This window comes from Apium graveolens, chromosome 1, assembly GCF_009905375.1.
Source record: "Apium graveolens cultivar Ventura chromosome 1, ASM990537v1, whole genome shotgun sequence".
Classification (NCBI taxonomy): domain Eukaryota; kingdom Viridiplantae; phylum Streptophyta; class Magnoliopsida; order Apiales; family Apiaceae; genus Apium; species Apium graveolens.
In genome coordinates, this window is record NC_133647.1 from 198,465,154 (window position 1) to 198,478,415 (window position 13,262).

The following is a 13,262-nucleotide window of genomic DNA, read 5'->3' on the forward strand; positions in this document are numbered from 1 at the left end:
TCCTAGTTTGTTATAGGGTTCACTGCTCAACTCTAAAATATTATTGACATTACATACAAACCTAAAATTTGCTTTAGGTTATGAATTTTTCCTAGTTTGTCACATGCGCTCTACAAATATTACTGACAACAAACCTAAAATAGTAGGCGCTTAACTCTTAAATATTATTTACTTTGACAAACCTAAGTAGGGGCTTAACTCTATTATTGACTTTTTTGACAAACCTAAAGTTCAACGCTCAACTCTTAAAAAATTGATTCCACGGTTAATGTTATTACACACAGCCCTAGCCCTAACATGATTAATGTTATCACACACAACCCTAAAGTAAAGTCGGCTAAACTTTAAAAATAAAAAGGTTAATATCATCACATACAAACCTAAAGTCGGCGCTCATTTTTTGAAAACTAAAGTTGGACACTCAATCACTTTTCATGTTCATCACACTTAATCCTAAAGTCTAACATAATCATGGTGTTATTGATTAATCAATATAATCAATATAAGTAAAATTGTCTTTAATTCCTATCCACGTATATGCATATTTTTTTGTATCATATGATTTTTAATTTCAAATAATTTATAGTTTTTTAATAAATAAGTTATAAATGGTGTTTGATATATAAAAATAAAAATATAAAATATTATTATTATAAATAAATATTTCAAACATCATATTAGAATGACTTTATACATTTTGATGTTTATAATTAACTAAAGAAGGATAATTCAATTAAAATACAACATGTACCTTTAATGTATATTTTCATCTTTGTTTCTCTTTAAAATATTCAAGTAAAAATTGCTAAAGTTATGAAATTTAAAAATTTATTGTTATTTTATTTAAATAACATGCAGTACTTCTCTGAAAATTTATTGTTATTTAAGAATAGGATTATTTAAATAATATTTGGTTAGCAGAGTTTTTAAGGCCCGTTACTTCTGTGAAGGTAATTTTCTAAAAACGGATATTGGGAATAATCCCAGTTATGTTTGGCGGAGTGTGTGGGCGGCTAAAGATCTGATTAGGATTAGAAGTGGTACAAGATGGATGATAGCTTCAGGGGATAAGATAGGAATTCAAAATCAGCCTTGGTTGGAGAATGAGGATAATCCCTACATCACCTCTGTATCACAACGTTTTGATTCGAATATGGTTTCTTCACTTATGAAGGTGAACCAAAGAGGTTGGGATGAAGAAATTATCAGGAACCTATTTAATGAGAGAGATCAGCAGTGCATCCTGAATTTGACTATAAGAGAGAATCTGGTGGAGGACATAATCTATTGGAATAAGGAAACTTCTGGAGTTTATAGTGTGAAGAGTGCTTATAGGTTTTTGCAAGCGCAAAAGGTTTGGTGGAATGATAGAGATAATTCGAATTTCTTGAAAACAATGTGGAGAACCAAGGCTCCAGCTAAAGTGCTTAATTTATTATGGAGAGCAGCAGCAAATTGTCTACCAGTTTTGACGTTGCTTCAACAGAAAAAAATCCCGTTAATAAGCATTTGCCCTATGTGTCATGGGGAGCAGGAAACCATTTTACATGCTCTGGTGACATGTCCTAGAGCTGTGCAGATATGGAGTACGTTTCTTTCAACTTCAGACATCTATCAAGAAACCAGAGAGGATTTTTTAGTTGGGTGCAAGGGATTTTTGAATCAATTTCCCACGACATGAGAGCAAAGGTGGCCACAGTGTGTTGGGCCATTTGGAAGTTTTGTAATGAGAAAGTTTGTAATAACAGAATCGGTTCAGTAAATGGTGTTCTGAGTTCAGCGAATTGTTATCTTACACAATGGAAGAGTGCCCAAAGTCATTTTTTCGAGGCTCTACCTCAGGCAGGTTGTGCAGAGGATGGGGCTATGTCTTGGGTTAAGCCACAGGAGGATTCAGTTAAGATAAACGTTGACGCAGCTCTGTTTCGAGAACATGACTTGTTTGGTTCTGGTTTGGTAGTACGAGACAGTAATGGAGGAATGATTCAAGCACGGACAGTTCTGAATGCAGGCAAGGTAACAGCAGAAATGGCTGAAGCCATGTTAATCAATGAGGCGTTGAGTTAGATTGAGGGGAACCAGTGGAAAGAGGTAGTGTTGGAGTCGGATTGTCTAGTAGTCGTTCAAGCTATTAGAAGTAAGGTGAAAGATGCGATCACCGTTTGGCCTTGTTATTGAGGAGTGCATGAATAAATTATTGTCACTAAACAATGTTAGTTTGTTAGCGATCACCGTTTGGCCTTGTTATTGAGGAGTGCATGAATAAATTATTGTCACTAAACAATGTTAGTTTGTTATTTATGAGACGATCTGCTAATATGGCGGCTCATTTTGTGGCCAAAATGTCATATTCTTTCCCAGGTAGAGTATTTGATAGGGGAAGTGTCCCTATTGAAATTAAGAATGTATTGATGGCTGATTTAATGATATAAAATTCTCTTTTCGTCAAAAAAAATATGCAGTACTAGTTTTGGATATCTGTGTGAAAAATTATTATGCACCTCAACCAAATATTATGCTCAAGTACTTCTTTTACATTTCAATAGTTAGAGTTTTTGTACTTCCCATCTTCTTCCTTAAATTGATCTCGAATTTGTGAATATTGATGAGAACTCGTACACATATAAAGAATAAATGAGCACACATTCATTACTTAATATAAAATAACTTCCGACTACAACTCCTAGCTAGCTTCAATGATATTCCATTAGCCGGTAAAACAATTGTGAACCATTTTAACTTTAGAAATTTTATCTTAACTAATATCTCTGCAATATTATTGTTTGGCCTTTGCATTTCACAAAATCTAAGAGTATCTTTGCCTTTTTTATTTCAAAAATTATCCACACATTGATATTTAAAAAAATCCTACTTTTTATTATTTTGTTCAAAAGATTTCATATCAAAAGAAATACATGCATTTAAAAATATCAACAAACTTTGACTATGTGATAGAAAAAATGAATAGTTGATCCTACATTTTATATTCTAGTAAATTGCACATGTGGGGCCTTGAGTAAGATACTATATATATTAATCTTGTTGTTGACTTTTTTATTTCTTAGCTATTATCTTATAAAATAAAAGACAAGTTAACAATTATGATAACCAATTGAATGTTGTAAAAATCGGAAATCGGAAAAAATCGATCGAGCTACCAATTTGGATTAACTGAAAATCGGGATTAATCGAAGTAAAAATTGGATGTATTATAATATTAAATTATATTTAATATATTATTATGATTATATTAGTTATTTATTAACAAATATATATTTACTATATCATAATTTTTATAATCATTCATATTAAATTAATATAGTATTTTATTTTAAAATAAATAATTATATATACTCCAATAGAGGAAAATTTGCAAGGATTGATCGAATTTCAAAAATCGAATCGGTCAGTTACTTTGCAGGGAATTAATCGGTTAAATCGGGGATTTTAGACCACTGTTTACCAGCAACAACAAGCTAGCTTTTCTACAAAAAAAATAATGATAAAAAGATACTCTAAACTTTTGTTATTATTTTTTGGCTGAGAAAATCAAAATCCATATAAATGAGATTTGATTTTATGTATTCTTTTTGAGAAATGAAATATTAAATTAAGAATTTTATTTACTTTTGAAGGAATATTGGATTATTTTTGTAAAAAAAAGTATCAACACACCTAGGTGTTGGCACCCAACATCACTATATATATGAGGAGCCACAATTCACAAACTCCACAATTTACAATGAGAGAGAAGCAGTAGAGAGAACGTAGTCTTTGGCATAATATTAAGAAGTAAGAAAGTGATCACTTACAAAACACATACACATGTTTTCTTTCTTTTGTCTTGTAGTTGTTTTATACACATAGCTAGTCATAGATTTGTTTCTTCACATTACAACAAATCGTCAAATAATAAAGCTCTGATTTGTTGTAGTGTTGAATGTTAGATATATCTTTTCATAAATTTTTGTTTGATTTTATGTATATACCATGTTTCCTTGGAAGAATCAAAACCCTAATGCCTAGCTTCATGTCTAGCTTGCCATTTCATTTTGTTTATATGTGAGCGTGTGTTTTTATGTGTGTGTGTTATTTGATTTTACGTATATAGGTGTGTGTGTGTTTTTCTTGATCCTTAGTCTGGCAAATGGTGCAATGATCATCCCTGAGAACCAATTTTTCCTTGACAGAATCAAAACCCTAACGTTAGCTTCATGTCTAACATATGCCATGTTTATGCATCACATTTCTTTTGTAGACAACTATTTTAACATTTCTTAGGCAGACAAATCTAGATATATATGATATACATAACATAATTATATTCAAATTACAGGAAGATTATCAACCAACAATATGTCTACTAATGAGATTGGGAGTGACTCAGGCAATGGTAATGGCAATGGCAATGGCAGACAAAGATCATTTAGGCACAGTGACCATCAGATCAGAGAAATGGAATCGTATGTACCAACTTCTAAAATTTTAATTATGTCTTTTTTATGTTTCTATGTTTGAAATATGTTTTTGATTTTTGGTAGGAACAAACTCACTCCAACCAAAGGTTTCCTTAAAAATTAGTTATTAAAAAGGATACATTTTATGTAGGCTATGCTTGATACATTTTTTGTTTGTCTTAATAAATTTATTTTGTTATTTTGTAGGTTCTTTCAAAAATGTTCGCACCCTGATATGGAACAAAGATTGCAAATGGCTCGGGATTTAGAGCTTGCTGAACCCAAAGTGAAGTATTGGTTTCAAAACCGCCGAAACCAACTAAAGGTAATTTGAACCTAGATATTTTAATATATTAATTATTAATGTAAATTAACAATTATTTTGTTGATCTAGTCTATGTTAAAACAAATAGTATTTTTTTAATAAATATTTATGTAATTTTCATTATAATTAATATGATAAAATTTTCGTGTAATTAGAAATAATTTGATTATTTTATTTTGATTCGCAGATTAGTGCACTCAAAGCAGAGAATGAGATTTGGAAGAAGGAGTGTCTCCGACTTCAAGAGGAGGTTTGTTTCTTAATTTTTTTAGGCTATGTGTAATTAATTTTCATGTTTTACTTTACTAAATAATTTAATTATATTTATTTACACTTGGAGCAACAATAATTTGAGGAATGAGAATTAAAGATTACAAGAGGAGGTATATTTATAAATATTTATCTTTATTTTTAGTTTTACTCGAGATAGTAATGATGTGTCTATATATGCCAATAATTATTAAATATTAACAAATTTGTTTTATAAGCCTTTGACATGTAATTATTTGCTGTATATGCATGTAATTTCAGAACCAGAGTTTTCGTGCTATTTCTTCAAGAATTGTTGTGCCTTTGTTAAGGACGGTGGAACCTGCAACATCTGCTCTTTTACCTGGTGTACAGTTTACAGAAGAACTGAAGCATGCTGTAATGAACATTGCATCTCAATGTATTGTTGAATTACGGATGATGTGCGAGTCCAGAGAACCTCTTTGGAATCGTGCAAATGATGGAAAAGCAATTCTGGATATTGCCCAGTACAATAGGATGTTTCCATGGGGATCCTCGTCAAACGAGCATTTGAGGATCGAAGCCTCGCTCTGGAGTACTTATGTCCTGATGAATAGTGGTGATTTGGTTGATACATTTTGTGATGCTGTAAGTTTTCGAATTTCAAACATATTTGATTATTAATTTTTTTAGTGCAATTAAGTTAGTTAGCTGATTATTGCCAACAAATAGGAAGTTCGACTATTGTGTGCGTGTGTAATTAATTAGAAGAATAAAACAAATTTAGTGGATCATTATAAATTGTATCAGTGTGTTAACTTTTTAGTTGTTTTGTTTTTGATAGGAGAAATGGATGCAAATGTTTCCATCCATTGTGTCAAAAGCAAAAACTCTTCATATTGTTCAAGATTCCGAAAATTTCAATGGTTCCCTCTATCTGGTAAGTATATATAACTTTGCTATTCAATTCTTTAAGCTCTTTAATTTTTTATAAGTTAAAAAGGGATTATGAAATTGATGTAGCATTTTTTATTTTGCTAGCATACAGTTTTACTAAATGTAATATGATTCAAATCAATAACTTAATTTTGATCGAATATTGCAACAGATGTACGCGGAATTGCAGACTTTGTCACCTGTGGTGCATCCAAGAGAAGTACATTTTATGCGTTATTGCCAACAAAATGGCGAAGATGGAAGTTGGGGGATTGTTGATTTTCCGGTAGATTTTCTGGTTGATTCCACTCATGCATCGCCTTTCCCCAAATGCTGGAGAAAGCCTTCTGGATGCATCATTCAAAATTGTTTAACAAGTGACCGCTCAAGCGTAAGTATATTCTGTTAAAATAATATAAGATCCTGCAAAGAGCCGTTATTTAACATCTTTAGGTTTTAGAGTAACTTATTCCTTAACACGGTATCACCCTCAGGCTGGCAGAGGACTCAGGTTCGATGTCATTCTCTAACACCTTGAGATTTTAGAGTAACTGTTTCCTTAACATATATTCTTCTATTATGAAATTTTTAGCCTTGATGAAAAACATTTATATGTACAGGTGACTTGGTTGGAGCATGTGGAAGTCGAGGAAAGACCAATGCATCCAATCATCGACGAGTTTGTGAACTCTGGCACAGCATTTGGAGCAATCAAGTGGTTGTCTGTCTTGCAGAGACAAAGTGAGAGGCTTCATAGCCTCAGAAGTCTGAACGCGTCTGATTATGGAGGTAAGCATAACTAATTATTACTACCCCGATATGATCGTAATTAAAAATTTGGAGCTCAATGATTTCTGAAATTTTGCAGTACCATCTCTGGAGGTAAAATCAGATTTGATGAATGTAGCTAAGAGAATGATGAGATCATTCTGTATTAGCCTTAGCAGGTTGAGTGGGCAATCATGGATGGCTCTGCTGGATAATCCCGAGGACCAGTCGATGACAATAAGTACAAGGCCTTCCACAGAGCCTGGCAATCCGATCGGCTTAATATGCAGTGCAGCATCCACTACCACACTTCCATATTCTTATGTTGAAGTTTTTAATCTCTTGAGAGATATACGTTGTACAACTCAGGTTCCATAAGTTTCTCTAATCTATATACAATTGAATTCGATTTAACATTAATTTATAAACGGTTAGAATGATTTATATTGGTTCATATCACAGATAGTGGATGGTGGTTCGAAGGAGAATTTCTTGCAGGAGCTAGCTCGCATATCAACTGGCGGCTCTCCTGCAAACTGCATCTCTCTATTTCGCATTTATCATGTACGTAAAACAACATAAGGAGTACATTAATACATGTTTAGTCATGTTAACTAATCTATATTCATACACATGTTGCAGGCTAACTCAACACAAGAGTGTGTGTTGCATGAGTGCTGTAGTGACGATTCCGAAAGTGTTGTGGCTTACACCGCGCTAAGTGAAGATGGGATTGCTAAATTAGGCACAGCCGATTCGGCGAGCATTCAGATTCTCACCAATGGATTTGTCTTGGTTCCAATTCAACAAGGCTCAGGATGTCTGCTGACTGTTGGGATCCAAAGTCTAGCAAGCATGAACCCTTATGAGAATCTTAGTTTGTTGGGTGCAATGGCTAGTCAGAGACATCTTGATGAGATCATTAGTCGGATCAAGGAGGTGCTCAGTGGCCGCACCGCCAATAAATGAGATGGGATGAGATACCAAGAGAAGGTTGGGAGCACAAGCTGCAGTTGGAAAATTTTGATTTTTTGCTTAATTTTTTTTGTTATGAGAAGTTGAGAACTGGATTTTTTTTAAGTGTTATAAATTAAATTTTTTCTCCATTTTTTGTCATTTTTTATATTTACATTTTAGATAGAAAAATTTATCTTTACCATCTTGCCACCTAGAAATATATGAACTTGACATTTTTTATATCCATGTATAAAATTAATAATATTATCCGACATTAAAAAGATAGTGGCAAATTAAGATAAAATTTCAAGTTTGAAAATGGTCACTATGATCTTGGGACCATGTATAATAAAGAAGAATTGCTAAAACAGCCAAAACATACTTAGTGAATACGAGTGAATAAAGGATATGCTCAGAAAAAATATTATCCAATTGGTTTATAGTTTAAATAAAATAAAAATAAGATACAGTATCTTCTTCTTTTTTTGCTAAAAGTATAGTATTTTTCACACATTATCTACAAATATATTATATAATTATATAGAATATCTTTTTATTTTAAGTTTTTAAGTAAGAGAGAGAATCATTTATTCTACTGTAAATCTCATAAATAATTATAAACTTTCACTTGATATGTGACTTTCACTTGATATTTTTTCCCTTGGGTTGAGCTGTTTCTGATTGATTGGTTAGTGTTAATTTGAGTGTAGTGATGACGAATAGAAGGTTGTTTAAGTCTTAATGAATTGATTTGTATGCCATAATTTTTTTCACAAGTCTTATAGGATTGCGTTTGATCTAGATCATGATCATATTTATTTATTTGTTGAGATTGAATCACTTGGTTATATTTAGAATTTTTGGTATTCTCGTAATGATGTAGGAGCACTGATTTTTAAACTGGAGAAAAGCAGGATTTCATTGCTAGTTGTGAATAAGGTTAGACGTCAAATGGCTAGTAGCCGGCTCATATTTTTATGAGTAGTCTAGGGTTGAATGAGATGGAGCGAAACACGTACACTCATTCAGAAATTATTGAGAAAAAAAGAAAAAAAGGAGAAAAAGTAAAGAAAAGAAAAAAAGTATGTGTTTATGCATAATTGACCAAGGGTGAGCTCTTTAATACTCGAGCAATTAAGTTCTAGGGGACTTTGTGCCTAGTGACCTAAGGCTTTGATAGTCTGGGATCCGCTAACCTAACGCTCGTTACATGGGTATTATTGCATAAATCTTTTGGGACCTCATTCATTGCACAGTCAAATAAGCATTTTTGTTATGTATTCAATAATAGCATGAATCCTTGTATAACTCTAGTAGAAAGGAGGTGTTGTGAGTCATTATGCGTTTAACGTCTATTCTGTTTATAAACTTGTGATTGTTTTGATGAAAGATAAGTTATGATTACTGATCTAGTGTCGAAAGTATATATGTTAAGCATCCACACACGCACGTTTCTGGTAGTGAGTTGGTTTGTTGGATTTATTCGAACTATATTTTAAGTCATTACATTCTTAGAGACATTGGCTTATTCATTTGGTTATGGTTATTCTGAGGGGATCGTTGCATTATGGGATCGTTGTATTTTCACGTAGTTGCATTCATGCTTTATTTTGTTTTTAGTGTTGAGTCTGTTTATACTTGAGGAAAAGCATCGATTCAAGTTTGGGGGTGTGATAAGTGGAATTTATATCCACTTAGAACGCTTCGTAAAGGCTCGAATTGGTGATTTGTACTCAAGTTATTTGTGTTTTTGATGTATATTTGTAGTGTTTTGCATTTCAGGGTATATTTGGAAGAAGGAATGGATTTTACATTATTTCTATGCTAAAAGGGTGTTTGGATGGAGTCTCGGGAGTTAGCACGAAAGAAACCAGCAATTGAAGTCAAGGAAACAAGAAAAAAAATTAGAATTTATAGAAGGTCAGGGGCTGCGCTAGTCTTGGGAGCGGCCGCGCCTATTTGTCAGAAAGCGAGCGTGCCCACGCTGGTATGCGGGGCGGCCGCGCTGGGTCGGGATTGCAGAATCCTGATTGCAATATAATAATGATTTTTCAGACTCCAGATCGTATTGGGCTTATATATAAAGCCTTTTGAAGACATTTTTTATAACAACGAGAAGGAGGAGAGAGCAGTAAGAAGACCTAATAGCATAATACAATGAAGGAGAAGAAATATATTTTTTTTACTTGTGATTCTTTGCTTAAGTTATAACGTTGGATGCTTGTTTTCTTATTCGTTTGGACCTTACACTCTTGTTAACGTACTTTTGATTATTATTCAGTTTATAAAGATCTAGTTTTTATACCATGCTTTCATTGGAATCCATGGTGACGATGAGTTCGGTTATGAACTAATAGTTATCGTGGGGTTCCAACAGATTTACTTATGAATTTCTATAGTTAATTTGTTTCAATATCTTGGTGTGTGGTGATTGATTGATATCCTAGTATTGGTTGTGTTTATTCGTCTTATGTGCGTAGCTAACATATAAGATAGCGTGTTAATCTCTATTGAAGCGAAAGTGAATATAGAGGTTTAGAACTTGTCATGCTAGCATAGATTCATGTATAATTGTTATGCATGATTCGTAGGTAATTTTAACCATCTTATTTACCCTATGTAATCACGATAGATAAATTACGCATTAAAGCATTATATTTTCAAATTTTATAGACATATAGGGTCTAAGCATAATTGGTGTCTACTTAGCTTCTATCTCTTTTGTGGATATCTAGTAGTAGGGTATTCGTGCAACAAAAGTTGGGCTTTACTAGTTCCGTGTTATCTGATTAGTTGTCATCACCATTGCATGCTAAAGTTAAGAACAATGACTTTGAATGAAGTATTTAATGAAGTTAGAATTCCATATTTGTCTCATATAGTTAATTCAATCACTTTTATTCATAGTTAATTGCATGTTAGTTTAATCTTAGTTATAAACATCTCAACTTGTTATTGTCTTAGCATTGAGCAATATTCATACCACTATTGCATACATAATCTTAAATTAACTAAAAAGAGTCTCTGTGGGTACGAATCTAATTTATATCGTATACTACTTGCGAACGCGTATACTTGCGTGTAATTTTAGCGTGTATTTTCGCCCTAACAATTGCAAACTTCATTGGGGATAAGGAAAAGATTCATCCAAAATGTAAATATCGACTGTGCAGCCGTTTTTAACAAAATGAGCTTACCTCCTTTAGACATTGATTTGTTTGCCCACCCTTGAAGTTTCTCACTAACCCGCACTTTCAAAAACTGGAAAGCATTATTTTTCTTCTCCCCACGTACTTAGGCAATCCAAAATATTTACCTGGTATAGTTCTAGGACTTGTAAGATGTCACATACATGATTTCTATTTGTAAGTGTGGTATTTGGGTTGCTAAAATGTCCTAAACAACTGAATTAGATTGCCCAATCGAAAATGCACTTATAAATTCATGCAAGTTAAATTAAATAATAAGTTATATTAGTTAATATTTATTAAAAATATTATTTATGTACAAAGTTCTATTTATTTTAATTCAACTTATATAAATATTTTTTTAACGTTTTAGTAAAAGTATTTACATTTATAAAAGCATTTATTTTGCATTTAGTAGTCTAAAGATGCCCAAAATAAAAATTAGAAAGATAAAATTAACAGGATAAACTTGTTTATAACTTTCTAAGTTAATTACATATATCTAGATATATAAATTTGGCGTTAAACTTTATTGTACAAGTTATTTGACATGTTACTCATTAAAGATTTCTTGTATTTTTTCACAACAAAAATTTATAAATTATTAATTATATGAGATTCATGAGATTAATATTATGACAAATTAAATTTATATATATTATTTTGAAAATTTTAAATTGACGTGTAAGAAAATTTAGGTAGTCAGTACAAAAATTTATGTTTTATAAATGTTATTTATTATGTGTACTTACAAGTAACATGTCTTCTAACAAAAAATCTTGTTTTTATTAAACTTGGACACTACTATAAACTATTTTTTTAAAAAAGATACATATAATAATTTAAATTTTTTTAATATAATAATGAATATAAATTACTTCATCGTACTAAAACTTGTATATGTATTACCTTGTGAAATTTCAAAAGTTTTGCATTTTTCTATACTTAGATATTTTAAAATATAGTGTATTACATCATTAGTCATATTAAAAGTAATTATATTTTGTTATTATCATTATCACAATATACATAATTTCAAAAGTTTTTTGAAAAAATGTTTTACTTTTGATTATTTTGTCAAATTGTTTAAACACATCATCATTGACAAAAACTAACTAAATTAACAAGTTAGTTTTGAGATATAATCTACCCTAAATTCATCATTAACTTTTATATGCCTAATAATATAACACAGTCTAATAGTTTGATCAATCCTAAATTCATATATTTTTATACATCTAATAATAATACACCAAATCAATCAATTATAAAAAAAATAAAAAAATAAATCTTAATTTTCATACGTATTCACTACTAATTCATTATCTACTATTACCTACTATTCCTATTAGGTTATGGTGTATTTTATTTTATAATTTCTTTTATGTTTTTTAAACAATTGATTTCCGACTTTATATTTGCTTCTTAGTCATTTCACACTCAAATTACTTTTTAAAAGCAACTTGATAAGTTATTGTTGCATGTTTGTAATATTTAAGTAAAAGACTATCTTTAAAAATATATTTTGTCATTCAAATTTAGAGATGATTTATTTACTTAGATTCTAATATCTATTTTGCTTAAAAATTAAATGTAAGATATTTATTAGAATGAATGAAATAATTTTACACATATAATATTTTATATAAAAAAATTCATTTTTAAATTTAAATTTTATTTCTCACTTTGAAGAATGCAAAATTAAATTACTTAAAGAGTTTCTGCATAACTTGTCTTTTGAATTGTAATTTTATTTAGGCAAAAATAATTATTAAAGTAAATATTATTATTTTTTAAAATTTATTTATGCAAGTTGAAGTAAGTTATGAAGTGAATATAGTAATATACCTTTTGTCTATCTGATTTGAAGGTCCACTCTCTATCATTAGCAATCTTCAAATCTTGATTTAAAATTTGAAGAAACCAAGTCCAAGAATCTGTTATTTCAGACTCAACAACCCCCAAGTATTTTAACTTTTGTAAAATCATGTTTAGTTGCAATAACTTTTCATATTATAGAAATAAAAAATACTAGTTATATAAAAATATTTTAAAATATTAGAGGAGCACATCAAAATAAGTGAAGTGCAAAATTTTATACCTAAATAAGTTTACAAAACTTTTATACACCTAGGTTGAACTTAAACAAATAAAATAGAAAAAAATATAAAGTACTTGATAAGTTGAATTTAAACCTAATCCTATTCACAGAAAATCTAAAATGGGCAAATATTATTGACATCACAGACAAACCTAAAGTCTGCGGACAAACCTGAAGTCGCTTCTAAAGCAAGCGTTTAACTCTTAAAAACATTGGTTAGCGCATTAATGTTATAAAGCCCTAATGTCATCATATACAACCCTAAAGTGGACGCTTTTTAAAGTAAAATGTTAATATCA

General features: G+C 30.8%; 1 protein-coding gene across 1 annotated transcript; it reads left to right on the top strand.

Annotated features, from left to right (window-relative positions):
• Nucleotides 1-1,677: 1,677 nt before the first annotated feature.
• LOC141715682 (homeobox-leucine zipper protein HDG4-like) lies at nucleotides 1,678-7,691 on the top strand. Its single transcript, XM_074518746.1, has 12 exons — nucleotides 1,678-2,016; nucleotides 2,226-2,361; nucleotides 4,337-4,463; nucleotides 4,665-4,782; nucleotides 4,970-5,032; nucleotides 5,314-5,661; nucleotides 5,858-5,953; nucleotides 6,122-6,340; nucleotides 6,570-6,738; nucleotides 6,818-7,086; nucleotides 7,180-7,281; nucleotides 7,360-7,691. The coding sequence occupies exons 1-12, from the start codon at nucleotides 1,678-1,680 to the stop codon at nucleotides 7,684-7,686; spliced, it is 2,313 nt and encodes a 770-aa protein (XP_074374847.1). The 3' UTR covers nucleotides 7,687-7,691.
• Nucleotides 7,692-13,262: the final 5,571 nt, after the last annotated feature.